Source organism: Sarcophilus harrisii, chromosome 5 (assembly GCF_902635505.1).
Source record: "Sarcophilus harrisii chromosome 5, mSarHar1.11, whole genome shotgun sequence".
NCBI lineage: Eukaryota > Metazoa > Chordata > Mammalia > Dasyuromorphia > Dasyuridae > Sarcophilus > Sarcophilus harrisii.
The window spans coordinates 260,839,805-260,856,594 of record NC_045430.1 but is presented as its reverse complement, the minus strand read 5'-3'; the positions used below and the strand labels follow the sequence as shown (position 1 = coordinate 260,856,594).

The 16,790-nt window shown below is 44.5% G+C and overlaps 1 protein-coding gene across 5 annotated transcripts in view; it reads left to right on the top strand.

The window, feature by feature from the left end:
- The window catches only part of THRB (thyroid hormone receptor beta), a 399,316-nt gene that overhangs the window by 319,992 nt on the left and 62,534 nt on the right, over nucleotides 1-16,790 (top strand). For all 5 annotated transcript variants that reach the window (XM_023505183.2, XM_023505182.2, XM_023505181.2 and 2 more), the window contains one exon: nucleotides 5,812-6,093. In XM_023505183.2, coding sequence (XP_023360951.1) covers nucleotides 5,812-6,093 — 282 coding nt within the window. The remainder of the gene's footprint in view (nucleotides 1-5,811; nucleotides 6,094-16,790) is intronic.

The window sequence follows — 16,790 nt, the reverse complement described above, 5'->3', positions numbered from 1 at the left end:
AGTTTTAGAAAATTTCATTTCAGTCCATCTTTTGTATATTCAGACTCAGATATCCTGAGGATATCCTTCTCTGAATTCTCATTAATTTAATCCCCTCATTAATAGGGGATTAATATCCCAATTAATATCATGTATTAAATGAGGAAGCCATCACAGCTCAATGACAGTGAGAAGATATGGCTACTCTGATAATTATAACTAGCATTTATATAAAGTTTTAAGGTTTCTAAAATGCTTTACAAATACTATCTCATCTTCACTTGAAAGGTAAAGACTATTATCATGCCTATTTTACGGAAGAGAAAACTGAGACAGAGATAAATAAGTTAGTCAGGATCATGCAGCTAATAAGTGTAAGAGATCAGATGTGAACTCTGATCTTCCTGTCTTTTAGTCTTGGACTCTCTCCACTACACCATCTGGCCACCCTAGGAAAAAAATATATGCTCAGCCCAGATCTACTTGTAACTTGACCTTATAATATCTAAGTCTGTCTCTTTACTTGTATAGGTTATAGACAAATGATTATTTCTACCATTTCTTTTATCAATGACTTGAATAAAGTTGTAAAGACTTATCGTATTTGCAGATGGCATGAAGTCAGAGGGGATAGTTAAAATATTGGATGACAAGATTCAGGATCCAAAAAAGATACTGAAAATCCAAACACTAAGATATAATGATAAAGAGTAAGTTCCTTGAGGGCAGGAATATTTTTCTTTTTGTTTCTAAATCCCTTTCATCTAGTACACAGTAGACACTTAATAAAGGCTTGCTTGCTTGATTGATTGAGATGAATCTCGTAAGATAAAATTGAATCGGGATAACTAAAGTTTATACTTAATTTTTAAAAAATCAACTTTATGAGTACAAAATGGAGAAGAAATGACTAGACATCAGTAGATAAGATTTTGTATCTTGTATGTTCACTCTTGACACTCAGAGCTTCATCTATCTTTAAAGAGCTCTAAAGCTAACTTCTCTCCTGTCAGCCATGGGTTTGTAGGAACTGAGTTCCTACAGTTCTCTTTCATTTTAAAAAGAAAGCAAGGATACTTAGCAAACTTTGTGTTATCCATTTATTCGACCATTCGATAAAAACCCAGATTTACTGATTTATTTATTTAGATTATTTTTTTGACTAACTGAAAGAGGCTATTCTTTGCCTCAGTTGCTACCTAGTTTTAATCACTGAATGGATGCTCCCTCAGACAAACTGAGACTTATTAAAGATCCTAGCTTAAAAAGGCCAAGTTCTCCCCCTGCCTCCAGGGCCACCTTCAGCCCTATGTCTGGGCATTGGACCCAGAAGGCTCCGGAGGGGAAAGTGAGGCAGGTGATCTCTCACAGCTTCCCTCACTTAAATCCAATTCACTTGCATGTCGCGGCATCACCTCCCCAATGCCATGGTCCATTTTGAGAACAAAGGGCAGAAAACAACAACAGACATTTCTTACTTAACAGCTACTTAAAATACTGTATTTGAGAGAGCTTAAGAATCAGCTCTTAGGCTCCTCTTGGGTTTCCCATGCCCCAACTGGGACTCTACCAGTCCCTAGATTTCACACCATTGTCCCTGCCCATAAAATTGCCAGTAAAGAAAGCAGATGTCATTAGAGCAGATGATTACAGCCTGAGATGGTGATTACAAGCTTGTAAATGCTTCCCATTCTCATAAGCAGAGTCCTGTTCCCAAATCTGCTTCAGTGAAAGAAACGGAGGGAGATCTCCAGTAGCCATGCTCTTCCCCCCCACGTTCCTCCTTATGACCTTCCCCCACCCCAACCCCATCTTCCCTCACTCCTTCACTAGCAGGATGCCTGCAGAAGTGAACTCTTTCCATATTAGGCTGTGGTTTTAAGGAAGATGTTTCTTTTGGGTCTGGAACTTCTTTCAAAGGTCCCATCCTGGCCTCCTCCAGGCATTGTTCTCGGGCCTTTTATTAAATATCTCACCAAGGAGCAGAGACTCCCAATTGGATTGGATTTCTTCATTTATACTGAGGGCAGGGAAACAAATATCAAATGTTATGAACTGCTGATGAGAATCAAATGGCAAAGGCAAAGGGAGAGGGTGTGGGAACTCACTCACTCTAATTGAAGTGGGATTGTGCAGGGATGGATTCAGCCAGGGAGGGATGGGGCTGAATTGTGTAGAAACGAAATAGGAATGGGGAGAAATCTGTTCATGCTGCTGTGGTTATTTTTTAAGTTGGGAAAAGATGTGTTGAAATGCCGAATTATAGGCTGTTCTGGAATATCTTACTAACTCAAGAAAGCATCCAGCCCCCAAAGATGAAACTTATTTAGATCTGTTTGACACAACTACCAATGGAGAGGTTGGGGCATTTTACAGGATGCCAGAACTGCTGGACAGTGGGCCTTGGTGATCTGATGTTCCCTAGCTCTGGGACGGATAAGTGGCCATTCTTAGTTGGCCTCTGCAAACCTTAGAGATTTAAATAAATGACATCTCTTATTATTATATAAATCTTGTTGTTATCATAGTCTAACTTGGACCTAAAACTGTGAGGTAGACTATGCAGAAATTGTTATCCCAGTCTTACAGATGAGAAAACTAAGGTTCAAGACCATCTCTTTTTAGCCTCACAACAACTCTGAGAAATAGGTGTGGTCGTTAAGCTCATTTAACGGAGAAGGAAACTAAGGTAGACAGAGATGAAGTCACTTGCTAATCTGAGGCCATATTTTCACTGGTCTCTCTTACTTCAGCTACAGTGCTCTATCTACTCCAACATTTAACAGCCTCATAGAGCCCTTTAAGATTTGCATTACTTTCTATCATTAAGTTTAATATAAGTGCCTACTGTATATTGGGTGGCCCCTGTGCTAGAAATAGAGAATACAAAACAGAGTTGAAAACAGCTTATAGATGACAATGATGGTGATGAGATGATGAAGATAGATGAGAGTATATATGTGTGTATATAAACTGATGATAGATAGATAATAAGTAGACTGATAGACTGGTAAATAGAGAAATAGAAAAATGGATAGATGAATGATTGGGAGTGGAAGGAAAGTGAGAGAAAGAGACAGAGACAAAGAAATATCGAGAAAGACAGAGAGAATGGATAAGCTGATAGCTAGCTAAATGGATGGATGATTAATGTTGGAGGGGAAGAGAGAAAGAAAGAGAGAGGAAGTATATAGAGAGATAGCCAGTTAGACAGTCAGACGGATGGTTGGACGGATAGATGATAAATAATAGGTAGGTTGAATAGATTGGTAGATAGATAGATGGATGGCTAGATGAATGATAAGTATGTCTCTCAGTGTATGTGTGTGTGTGTGTGTGTATGTAATTATTTATTGAGAGAGAAAAATGATAGGTAAATAGATTATAAATAATAGGTATATTGATATCTATTATTATTATTAATACCTATTTCTACCTTATATGTAGAGAAATGATCAGTGGATGGATGGATAAATCAATGGGTAACGGTTATGTGTGTATAGAGAGAGAGGGAGAGAGAGAGAGAGAGAGAGAGAGAGAGAGATGACTGATACTTAGATGGATGTATAGATGGAATCGATGGGTGGATAGATAGATGATAGACAGAAAGAAGGTACATGCAAGTAGAAACAAGGTAACCTTAGAGGGGAAGGCTTCCTGCAGAAGGTAGCATGTGCAGACTCTGGAAGAAAGCCAGGGTATCTTCAAGGCATTGGGGAGGAGGGAACACATCCCAGGATGGATAACAACCAATACAGAGTCAGGGATGGGAAACGGAACATTATATGGAGGAACAGGCTAGCTGGGTCATAGTGTGTTTGGAGGGGAGTGATGGGTAAAATTTCAGTCAGTTAACAAACGAGCATTTATTAAGCACCTGCTATGTATTAACCACCATGCTAGCAATCACTGTTGATAGTGTATATGTATGTATAAAGAATAATGATAGATAGATAATAGGTAAGCTGATAGACTGGTAAGTAGAGAGATAGACAAATGGATAGATGAATGGGAGTGGAAGGAAAGAGAGAAAAAGAGACAGACAAAGAGATATAAAGAGGGAGAAAGAACAGGGAGCTGTGTAGGGCTCTCCCACATATGTGCAGAATACTACAAAGTCGGTGTGAAGGGGCAGAGGACCTTGGTGTGGGAGGAATCAGCAAGGACCGCATTTAGAAGGGGTCATTGGCCTCCTGGGTAGAAATCGGTCCTTTTCTGATCCTCGCCCTGAAGGCACAGGGAGAGCTTTGTACCCAAGCAGTGGATGGGGAAAGAAGCTTGAAAATCCCTTCACCAGATGGATGTTGTGGGAAATCAGCAGCTGTCCAAAGGTCCTATGAGCCCCCGGCCCCTAGCCTGGGAGCTGTGGCGGTCTTAGTGCAGTGAGTGCATGCTTTGTTTGCTTGGTTTGTTTATTCCTGTGTTTGTTTTTCTCTGTGCATTTAAGAGTACAAGGTCTTTCTTGGTGATCTGAGGCCCGACTAGAATCAGAAAATCCATGTGTCCGGTCTCTGTGCCCCAGTGAGCGTTCTGCTTGCCATTTGGGTCCCTGTGATTTGTCAGGAAATGGCAGAAGAGTTCTGGGAAGGAGGAACTCGGCCCTGGGAAGAGCTGGGGAGCAGACCGCTCTTTGTTCTTTTTGCCGTTGACTTTTCTGCCATTTTCTGGATAGCAAGTTTCAGCCAGCCTGTAGACTGATGGGAAAAGACACCCTAACACTCCCCTGTGCATGTCAACCTGGTCACCATATGACGCTTCCTAATAAATGCCCATTTTTTTCTTCAAATCAAACTCAACTTTGTGTTCATGTTCAAAAAAAAAAGGATGTGGGGTAGCTGGGTGGGGCAGTGGACAGAGCACTGGCCCTGAAATCAGGAGGACCTGAGTTCAAATCTGGCCTCAGACACTTAGCATTTCCTATCTGTGTGACCCTGGGCAAGTCACTTAACCCCAATTGCCTCAGAAAAAAATATGTGCCATTAGAAGGCTCATTTCCCTGGCATGGAACAGCTGAGAGACAGCCGGAGCTGAAGTTAAAGGACCTGGGTTCAAATCCCACTTTGCTGCATTCAGCCTATGTGACTCTGGGCAGGTTATATAATGCCCTGGGTCTCAGTTTCCTCCTCTGTAAAAGGAAGAGGGAGGCTGAGAACCCTTCCAGCTCCAATGACACTCCATCAGCTAGTCCCCATGCCCGCTTCTCTCCCTCATGTCCTTTTAGAATGTTCAAAACAAAACATAATTAAGCAAAACCAAAGATTTTCTCCTAAGATCTGGCCTCGCCCCCCATTGGCAACAGCTCAGCCCCGGTTAGCGCCGTCCACCTTGGGGGTCCCTGGTTCCCGGGCACGGCCCGCCTGGGCGGCTGCTCGGGAAGACAGCGGCATCCAGCCTCACTCAGTGTGTACACGTCAGTGTGTCACCCTTGGGCAGCAGAGTGTCCCTCAGGTCAGCCTCTGATAAGATCCGAGTCATGTAAGGCCGAGTCTGGGTTGTTTTATGTACTAAGGATCTGAAAATTGTTCCCGGCCAGCCCCGACCCACGAGACCTCAAATGGTCACTGAAGGAAGGCAATAAATCGGTCTCCGCTGTCCTTGGGGCCCACTGTTGGAGCCGTGGGCCTGGCGTAGGGCCGGCCGGCCCGGCACCCAGACCGGGGCTTCTGTAGGTCCCGCAGAGGCCCAGGCCCTGAGGTGCGGCCCCAGGGCCCCGGCTCTGCCCTCCCCTCCTGTGAACGGGGCACCAGAAAAGCATCTTTTTCCCCAGCCCGCAGCCCATCTAGGTCCTGACAATGCCCACAGCATGTCAACTTGTGTTTGTCAACCCTCCAGAAAATGGCCTTCCAGCATGGGACAAGCGGAAGCCTCCGCCGCCGCCTCCTGACCAGGAGTACACCTGGGGCCTCGTAGCGATGTCCGAGGACTGCCTGCACAGGAAGGGCCACTCGGAGAGCGGCGCCGGGCTGCTGAAGAGCGAGCCACCCCCGCCGGCGTCCCGGCTCCAGACCGCGGCCGCTTGGGCCGGCTCCGTGTTCCACCTGGACCCGGGAGAGGCCCACGAGCAGGGAGTGGCGAGCACCCAGGCCGACCCGGCCGAGGAGAAGAAGTGCAAAGGTAATTGGTTTTCCCTAACCCATAGCCAAGCTCCCCAGACTGGGTCCTGGGTCTACCTGTGCCAGGGGGCGGTGCCCGCGGCTGCCCAGAGGCTTGTTTATCCCTTTGAGAAGGTCTCTGAAACTACATAAATAAATGGATCCAAATTGAAAGCAGTTTATTTCTAGCTTCATGTTGTGTTTGGGCTCTGGGAAAGGAGGTTTCTTTTTCTCAAGCTGGCAGCAGGAGGGATCTGCCAGTACAGCCGGAGCCCGGTTCCAGCCCCCAAGTAGAAACACAAGGCCCAGCAGTTATGCAACCGGCCCATTTAAAAAAATACAGCCTTCTGTGTCCTGCCCTGCGGAAACTTAGAGGAAACAAAAGGGGGTTTTAGAGCCTGCTTCTCATAAGGAGACGTGGGGAGGTGGGGGTCGGGGAAGGAGAGATGGGGAGAGAGACAGAGACAGAAAGAGAGAGAGACAGAGACAGAGAGAGACAGAGAGAGACAGAGACAGAGAGACAGAGAGAGAGAGAGAGAGAGAGAGAGAGAGAAATGAGTTAGGTAAGGGAGAAGAGAAAGAAAGAGAGGAGAGAGAAGGGGAGAGAGGAAAAAGAAGCAAAGAGAGACAGAGAAAGACAGAGAGAGAGAGATAGAAAATCAAAGGGAAGAGAAAAGGAAAGAGAAAGAAGGGGAGAGAGGAAAGAGAGACAGAGAGAAAGAAAGAGAGACAGTGACAGACAGAGACAGATATAGAGAGAGACAGAGAGAGAAGTGAATTAGATAAGGGGGAAGAGAAAGAAGAGAGGAGTGAGAAGGGGAGAGAAGAAAAAGAAGGGAAGAGAAACAGAGATAGAGATAGAGGAGGTAAGCAAGGGGGGAAGAGAAAGAAAGTAGAGGAGATAGAGGAAGGAATGAAGAGACAAAGAATGGAGAAAGAGGGAGATAGGCAAGGGTGGGGGCAGAGGGCGGGAGAAGTGGGACCTTGTTTTTCTCCTTTCCTCACTAAAGTCTTACATCATCCCCAAGAAGAGATTATGGGTTTATGAGGTTGTCACCTCTAAAAAAAAAAAAAAAAAAAAAAGATAAAGCTAAACTGGTCTAAAGTCCCTGATGGCTTCAGATTTAGGGTGGCTTTACCTCAGAGCACCTCCATCCTGACAGATGTCTGATGGTGAGCACTTTATTGTCTTATGGGCACCTAAAATCTCCAGGTCCCTTAATCACGTTGGGTCCCAAGACATCTGCGTTGTGCGTTTCTCCATCGCTTCTCCAAGTAGGGCAGAGGAAAACACACTTTGTTGGGTTTTCTTTCTTTTCGGTCCCTTCCTCTTTAGAGTGTGTTCAGACACATCAGTACATTTGAATGTGAGTTCTCGCTTTCCCGCCCGAGAGACACTCTGACTAATTAATGAAACTGAATCAGAAAAAGCGACGTGGGAAGGAGCGTCTTGCTCTGGCGGGGAGAAACCCCGAGTGGGGCATGCTGGACATATTTCACAGAGCGGATGTGCTAGCTAGTTTTGCTGAACTTTTTATCTTTCTTTTTGATCTTTTGTGGTAAAATCGGGGCCCCTGAGTGAGGGGAAGAGGAAGCATATATTGGAAAATAAATAATAATCATAGCTAGCATTGCTATTGCCCTTCGGGGTTTATAAATCATACTTTTCATGTACGTATGATTTGATGTGTATGTTAGGATGAGCATATATGTATCATATATAACATAACTATGTGTATGTGTGTTATCTCATATACTCCTCACTACAACCTGGGAAGGTAGGTGCTTTTATTGTCCCTTTTTTACAGATGAGGAAACTGAGGCAGGGTGACTTGCCCAGGGTCACACACAAGGTAGCATCTGACATTGAACTTGAACTCGGTCTTCCCGACTCCAAATTCATTTCTCTGACAGAGTGGAAGAGGATTGATGTTTTTGTAAAGAAACAAGGAATATAAAGGGGACTTGATTTGGAGTTTGGGGAGGGAACCCTTAGATATAGCAAGATGTGGTTTGTTTTTCTGTTTCCCAGGGGGAGCTGTTTTGGGGAAAACTTGGGGAAAATGGGAAAATATGATTTCCCTTACAAGGGGGGGAGGATGTTTAGACAAGGGAGGGTGAAGGGTGGGGGGAGTGGGCCCCAATGTAAGGGGAATTTTGTTTTCTTTAGAGCTAGAATAAGATTCATGCCCAGGGGAGACCTGAGAGGCCATTTGGTCCAACTCTCTCCTTCATAAACGAGGGGGTTACAGGGTCCCGAATATGAGGAAGGGAGGATGTGAAAGGTTTCTGATTGGATCTGGGGGTCCACTGCACTGACAAAAGGGAAGATAATGGCCCCGGACCCCGGCTCACCCGAACTAACAGGCCAACCTCATGGCCATCACAAATCTCCTTTGTGATTGCAATGTACATCTAAGGGTTGTCAGAAGAGTACGTGGGACACGGATTATGATGGTGGGGTTAGTCTGTCTCTTTAGAGCCCCGGCTAGGAGTACCTGGGTCCAGAGCACTAGGAAAGTGATCTCAGGCAGCCGTGGGATTGTTCCTTCTAAAAAGAAGGGGATAGGAAGGGTCTTTGTGTGAAGGGGGAAGGAGAGATCGAGAGAGACAGAGACGGACACTCAGGGAGAGACAGAAAGGGGAAGAGAGAGACAGAAAGATAGAGAAAGAGAGATAGAGACATAGAGGGAGACAGACACACAAAGAAAGAGAAGAAGAGAGAGACACAGAGAGATAGAGAGAAAGAGAATTGGACAGAGAGAGAAAATAAAGAGACAGAGAGACACAGTGGAAGAAAGAGACAGAGAGAGAGGAAGAGACAGAGACAGAGAGATAGAGAAAGAGAGAGACGGAGAGAGAAAAGGAAGAGACAGAGAGAGAAAAGAAAGAGACAGAGAGATACAGAGAAGAGAGAAAGGGGAGAAGGGTAGGAAGGGTAGGGAAGAAGAGAGGAGAAAGAGTGAAGAAGGAAGAGAAGACAGAGAGAGAAAGAGAAACAGAGGGAGACCAGCAGAGGGAGGGAGGGAGAGCACTGTGCCTCTGGGAAGGTTGGTGTCTGACTATTGCTCACACATCACAGGCACTGTCTGAAATTCCTTTGTGGGGATCCAAGCAGTGTGGAAGGAAGGTTATTGCTAGGCCTCTGAAGCAGGGCCAAGGGGGGCAAGGAGGCTGGGTGGTGCGGGGATAGAGCAGTAGTCTTGAAGTCAGAAGGACCTGAGTTCCAATCCAGCCTGTGTCACTTAACTCTCCTAACCTTCAGGTTGCTCATCTCAGAAATGAGGGGGTTGGACAATCTCAAAGTCCCTTTCAGTTCTAAGTCTGTGTGTTTATGCACTAGCTTATCCAGGGTCACCCAGCTACCGAAGTGTCAGAGGCAGGATTTGAACCCACACCCTCTGACCCGAGTCCCCGTGTTGTGTCCTTCAGCACACAACACCCTAAGTGCTGTAGCAGAGGAATTTCTGGAGAAATAGGCTCCACGTGAACATTCAGAGCAGCTTTAAAAAGGAAACGAAGGCCTGAGATCCCAATATCGGACTCTGGGCCGGAAGAAGACTTCTAGGAGGCCTAGTCCCTCCTTTTGTTTTCCAGAAGCAGAATCCAAGGAGCATGAAAGGAAGTGACTGGGCCAGAACCACTAAGGCAGCAGGGGCAGAGCAGGGGTTCTCTGTCCAGGAGAGCAGCCCGGGGAGGGTGGGAGAAGGGGGAAGGGACACATGGGGCCCCACGTGCACATCCCTAGATGGTCCTGACCTTAAAAGCTCGTTGTTGAAATGTGCAGCAGAGGATTAATTCTGCTGGGTTTAGCTCCTACGCCTGGGCCGTGGGACGGCTCGGTGCCCTTTATGAAGGAAGAGCAGACCTGGCAGCCAAGCACCTTTGTTTTGCTTTGCTTTGAAAAACAAGAACAAATTCCTGGAAATGGGAGGGCTATTTTGAAAGGATTTTGCTCACAGTAAAAATTAAAATATTCAAGATGAGCAGTATGTGGTTTTTTCCCTACAATTACCTTTCCATGTGGGTTGGGCTTAGCCACTCAAGGATGTGAGGGAGAAGCCCAGCATGAGTTACTGAAGGGTTTGTTGGCTGGTTTGTTTGTTTGTTTGTTAAAGAAAAATCTTCCAAGTTAGCAATTTTTTTTTTCTAACACAGGCAAATCTTAGGAAAGTCACTTGAGAAAGTAGAAATAGCACTGCCTGTAGAATTACGGGACCAGGATTCAAATCCCACCCGCAAGGGTAAGATTTCAGGGAAGTCGCTTCATTCCCAGGGCCTTGGCTTGTTGATCTGGGAGGGAGATGGACCAGAAATGCTTCTTGAGTCTCTTCTGCCTCTAGATCCAAGATCTTTATTAAGCTCTTCCTATCATGAAGTATTGGAGCTTAAATCAGTATTTTCTCTGTATATTTACCTTTTACCCTATATTAAGATGTGCCTTTTTTAAGAATAAGAGCCAATTTCTTATTGCTAAGGCTGACTCATCTCACTTTTTTTCTGAGGAAAGGAAGGGGGAATGTACAATCTGGAACTAGGGTTTCATCGGGGTGGCTCCTTCCTCCTGTGGAGCCCTCAACTGCCAAAGAACAAGCCTCCTCTCTGACCACAGCTGTCCTACTTCCACAGTCCCATCCACCTCGACCCTAGCCTTCTCCCATGCCCCACTCCAGAGCTGCCCGCCCTTTCCAGTGGGCCCTTGGGAACTCTGGCTCTATAAGTAACAAACATTCCACTTTAGACCTCTTCCTAGCTCCCTCCTTCCATCTTCTGGCCCTTTGGACAACGTCACATCATGTCACTGGCCATCCTTTCCAGTCTTGGCTGCTTGTTCTCTCATACTTTACGACTCACTTGTCACAGGGGTAAAGTTGGAATACTCTTTGATCTCTTTCTCTTGCAATTTCTCAGCTCTCCCTCCATCCTCCCATCACCAGCAACCTTTCCTTCTTTGAGGGTCAAGTTATCCAAATTTATCTCCTGGGCTAGATTTTCTCTCTAAGCCATTTTCTATCAACCCCCAAGACATTCTGCCTCCTTTCTCTGCAGGGTCAATGCTTGGCTCACAGTTGCCCTCTCTGTATCCCAACTCTAGACTTGGGAGACTTCACCATACTGATAAACGTTCCCTCACACATCTCATTTCTCAGTTCCTTGTTCTATTCATCTTCCCCCCTCTTCCCCTCTTCCCCCCTTCTCCCTATTCCTTTAACTTCCCCTATTGAGAGTTGGAGACTAGAGCTGAGGTGTGATTCATGGGAGACACACTGGAAGCCATCTAGTGAATGCACTTGTTGGTTGTCCCTCTTCCCAGCCTCCTCAGTTTTTTAAGCCTTCGTCATCCCAAAAACATTGAGAATCCAGTGGCCAAGGTCCCTGTCTCTGCACCTAATCAATACGGATCCATTCTCCTTCCTGCCAAAATTAATTTTTCTCCTTTTCTCCTTCCTAACAAAATGGCACCCAGAATTTACTCCTACCTGGGTCCTGGGTATCCTGTCAAAGGCTGAAGCAACCAATCATAACTTCAGATACAGAGAAAGAAGAAAAGAATTGTGCATAAAATCATGAAAAAGAAATAGACGAGTTCCAAAAGTTAAGACCTGGTAACCCACCTTCACATTTCCTAAGGAAATGGTTCTCATGCCCAAGAGCTGTGGAAACGCAACTGCATTTTAAGTCAGAGAATCTCTTATACTTTGGGCAGGTCACTTCTTCTCTCAGTTTCCTTCTGTTTGAAAAGTTGCCTTTAAGGTTCATCCCAGCTCTAAATCAGTCGATTAATCAGTAAATATTAGTTAAGCCAAATGTATAATCCTATGGGTTTTGAACCTACCTTACTCCACCACACACGGGACTCTATTTCTTTATCTGTAAAATGGAGAGGGAGAGGAAGAGCGAGGGTGGTTTAACTTCCCCCTGAGCTCTAAATCTTTGATGATGGGCTCTGGCTTTGGGACACTACACGCACACACATAATTTTGATTCCTTGTGCATTATCGAATATGATTTCTCATTGGTTAAATGATGCAATTTGGAATTCCTAAGGCCTTGGGCAAGAGTGAGTGCCAGGACCGTGTGATTGGGCTGTCTCCACTAAGAAATCACTCAGCTTTTAGCTTCCAAAAATTTTCTCTTAGCATCTGGGACCAAACAAGTTCTTCAGATTTTATGGTTTGACAGCCAGAGCCAGCGTGCTTCCCAAAATGAAATCCATCCTTGGTCCGTGGTGGTAATTATGACAAGAAACTGTGAAGTCTTTATGTTCCAGAGTCCTGAAGAATGGAATTTGCCCACAGTAAAATAGAAAACTTTAGCTGTTCATTCGCTTGCTGGAGCCTCACCTCCCATATTCCTTGGTATTTCTAAAGCCATTGTGGCCAAGTGGAGGATAAAGCCTTGACCTTGGGGTCAGGAAGGCCTGTATTCCAGTCCTGCCTCTGACAAATATAGGTTGTATGATCCTGGGCAGGTCCCTTAACTTCCCGACATCACACGGACTTCTCTAAGATGCTGAGTTGCCGAGGAGCTATAATGGAGAAATGTCTCATATGCATTGGGATAGGCAGGATTCCATGGCAGGTCCCCGTACCGATAAGGTCACAGCTTCAGAACAACAGCACCAGGAACGGTCATTTGGCTAACACATGTGGTCTTTAAAGTGTTTTGCTTAGTTTCTCTTTTGAGCTGTACTGTGGGATTTTGGTCAAATAATTTAAAAATAGAATTAGGCTATATGCCTTTTAAGACCTCTTCCAGTTCTGAGTTTGAATCCTGTCAAGCGGGTATCACTGGTATTATGATCCTCATTTCACATTTTAAGAAACTGAGACTTAAGGAGGGAGAGTAATTTACTCATGATCACACATCTGATGAAGGTGAGATTTCCAACCCAAGTCTTCCAGGACCTACATCCAGAGCTCAGTATGACATTCACAATGGATGTCATGGCTATGAAGGATTGGGGTCCTCGTCCTTGTTCAACATTCAGTTGGCAGATGCATCTTTTCTGGAGACAGCACAAGAGAAATATCTGTGAGTCTTTCAGCAGGTCTGGGGATGCAAGAACAAACTATGGCATTGACAGATGGACATGAGATAACGGGAGCTTCAGAAATCAGTGGGTGATAGCATTTAGGACGTCCTCCAGACAGGATCGTGAAAAAGCAAAAGGACAAAGAGGGAGGGAAGAGAGAAAGGGGGGAAGAGGGAAGGAGGGAAAGAGACAGAGAAACAGAGAGGGGGGGGAGGGGGGAGGGAGAGAGAGATATCATCCTAACAGATTCTGTTATAGCAAGCATCCTAAAGCCTTATGAGAATAATGGTGTCAGGAAGAGCTGGTTTGACCCTTCATGAATGCCAGAGAAAAATAAGAGCTGATCTCGGAATCAGAAATCAATCAACAAGAATGTTATTAGTACCTCTGTGGACCCTGACAGGCTCTGTCATAAGAGTGGTAGATAAAAAGAAAATAAAGTCCTTCTCTTTAAAGAACTTACATTCTTTTGAGTGAGAAACAAATGGAATAAATACAAAAGAAACACCCACCAGCAAGTTAGGAAGAGCATTGCCTGTGAGGGATGGGTCAAGAAGGAGATTGTGTCTATGATGGAGCTTGAGCTGAATCTTAAAATAATCATGTTTCTCAAGCACCACTTCTTCAAGTGAAAGCTTCTGGATTTTATATAGTGGAAGCAAGGAAAAATAGCATTCTGGGCACGGCAGGAAACTGGTACAAATACATGGAGATGGGAGATGGATTGTCCTTTAGGAGTAAAGGGTCATTTTAGTTGTATGGTAGAGTAAAGAAAATGGGAGAGTAAGTTGGGACCAGATTGCAAAGAGCTTTAAAAGTCAGTGGGTGTTAGATGTTATCCTAGAGGCAACAGGAAAACAAGAAAGTTTCTGAGTAAGTAAAATCATTTTGGCTATGTGAAAGATGGATTGGAGAGAGGGAGATCTGAGGCAAAAAGAACAATCAAAGAGACTATTGTGATAGTCTAGGCAAGAGATAAATAAGACAAGAGTCTGAATTAAGGGCCCTATGAATTGTAAGGATGTGACAGAGTTGAGAGATATTATCAAAGCAGACATGGGAAGATTTGACAAATAATTAGATTTATGGTATGAGGGACAACAATTGAGATTAATATTCAAGATGTGAATCTGGGAGACTGCAAGGACAGAAAAAGAGAAATGAGGAAATCTCTTGCATTTGAAGAGAAAAATAATGAGTTCTGTGTTGGGTATGTTTAGTGTGAGATCTCTATGAGACCTCTATTTGAAAATGTCCACAATTTCCCAATATTGCAGGACTAATGCTCAGGAGACAGTCTGGATCAGGATTTATAATATCTGAGTTAGCATAGAGATGATAGTTAAACCCATGGGGACTAACTAGATCCCCAAGCAAGAAGGTCCAGAAAGAAAAGACAAGAGGGCTCAGGACAGAGGTTTAGTTAAAGTTAGAAGTGGAGAATAGCCAATAAATCAGTTTGTTGGTCATGAGGGATCAAAGAGCCGTAGTGAGTAGTATTGGGAAAACCAGAGAAAAGAGAGTTCAGGAAAATGTCACCCACAGTATTAAGTGCCATAGAGAAGTCAAGAAAAGACCATCAGAGTGGAAAATTTAGATAACTTTATAAAAATTTCATTTGAGTAAGGAAAAAGCTAGATTTCAGAGGGTTTAAAAGTGATTGAAAGCCACCAGACACACACCAAATATAGATGGATTTTTTTTAGGAACTTGGCTGAGAAAAGTAGGAGAAATATAGGACAATAGCTTGAGGGACAGAAGGATCTAGTGGGAAAAAAATGTAAAAGATGGCCATGTTTATAGGTATTAAGGAAAGAACCAAGAGACCAGGTTTGAAGTTTAGATAAAATGGATGACTGAAGTTGCAGTCTGATAAAGAAGAGATGGGAAAGGGGGCACTGAGAAGGAAGCTGGCCTATGACAGGAGAAAGCTCCTTATTATCAGAGACGGGGAGAAAAGTGGAGAGAGAAGGGAAATGAAATGTTCTGAAATGAAGAGAAGAGGGAGCTCCCAGAAAATGGCCTTTGTTCTCTCCATGGCGGATGCATCAAGGTCCACAGCTGAGATGATGGAGGAAGGACAGCTGTGGGAGGATTGTGCAGAGGAGTTTAGAATTGTCTCTCTGGGCAATGGCACAATGAACTAATTAGGGAGAGGCCAAAGATTGCCTTGGTACAAGGAGAGCCAGCCTGAGGTTAGATAACATCAGCTCATGGTGGAAAAAGTCATCTTGGCCACAGTTTGGGGTGTTCTGGGTCCTGGTCCAGCACTCTCTCCACAACAGCTTCCCCTCATAATACTCTTAGGAGCTAAAACTTCATTTCTCAATAAAAGTCAAATTCAATTCTAGCCCTTCCTTTAAGACTCTGGTATTGGAAAGGAAAATTATTAGGATAGAGAAAACTTTTTAAAAGGAGGAAGAAGAAAAATAGAGAGAAAAAAAAACCGATCCTGCAGTTTCTTGGTGCCTCCCTGGGCAGAGGCTCCAGAAGAGCTATTTTTACAGGATGCCCAGTGAAGCCAAAGGACCACTTGCTCCTTCATGAAGGTTTCTCTGCCCCATCTGTCTTACTTTTCTATGTAAATAAAAATATTGTGGAAAATTCTGTTTGGATAAGCTCTATTTGCTGAGTGGTTCTTCCCATTTCTGAGGACCCTGCTTGTTGTTCCTGCACAGCCCCCCCAAGACTTGTGGGTGTTTTGATTCATTTATGCAACAGCCATGTACTAAATGAGGCAATGTGAGGTCTTGGAAAGATCACTGGGTGTGGAGTCGGGAGAGCTGGGCTTGAATTCCGCCTCCAACTTGACTGTGGACTATGGGCAGGTTGGTTCACCTTATTTTCATCTGTAAAATGGGAAAAGAATACCTATCTCCTATGGTTGTTATGAAGGTTCAATGAGGTCATACATGTTGGGTACCATATAGATGTCAGCTATTATCGTCATAAATTGATGGCCTTCACAGTCCATGATGGATCGCACTTTTGTATTCCAATCTCTCCTCCTACCAATCCCTCACCATGGCCCCAAAAATCTTCCAAACCTTTGTTCAAGAACCTTAAATGTGTTTCTGTCAGCTCTTGGATAAAACCCAACCCCACCCCCAAGTCAATCCAACTCCAGTCCGCTTGTCCAGATTCAATTAAATTGTTTGTCTCCATTGAGTCTGCCAAAGGGGACTCCTCACTGTTCCCTAAGCCGGGACTCCACCCTTACCACCATTCCTTTGTACAGGCTGCCCGAAGCACACTCCTGTACGTCCCCTTTTTAGAATCCTTAAGCTCACATAGCAGCTCTCACGGGAACCTTTTCCTTATGACCCAGGTGAACTGAATGTGATAAAGAGAGAGTCAAGAGCCATATCATTGATCCCAATGCTGCTAACAATTTGTTGGGTATTTATCACATGCTTTCTATGCACTGGGCACTTTGCCAGAAGATGGGAAAACAAAAGCTGGCTCTGTAGTGCCCACCTTCATGGAGCTGACAGTCCTGGGCAAAGTGGAGGCTTATAATAATAAAGTCACTTACCGTGGCAGCGTTGGAAAGAAGCAAGGCAAGGGGCCATATGTGGAGAAGATGGCCATGTGGTCATTACTGGCTAGAGAAATCAAGGAAGGCTTCATGGAAAACACTGGCATCTTAGTCAGCCTTTTAAATCTGGGTTAGAATTCAATCA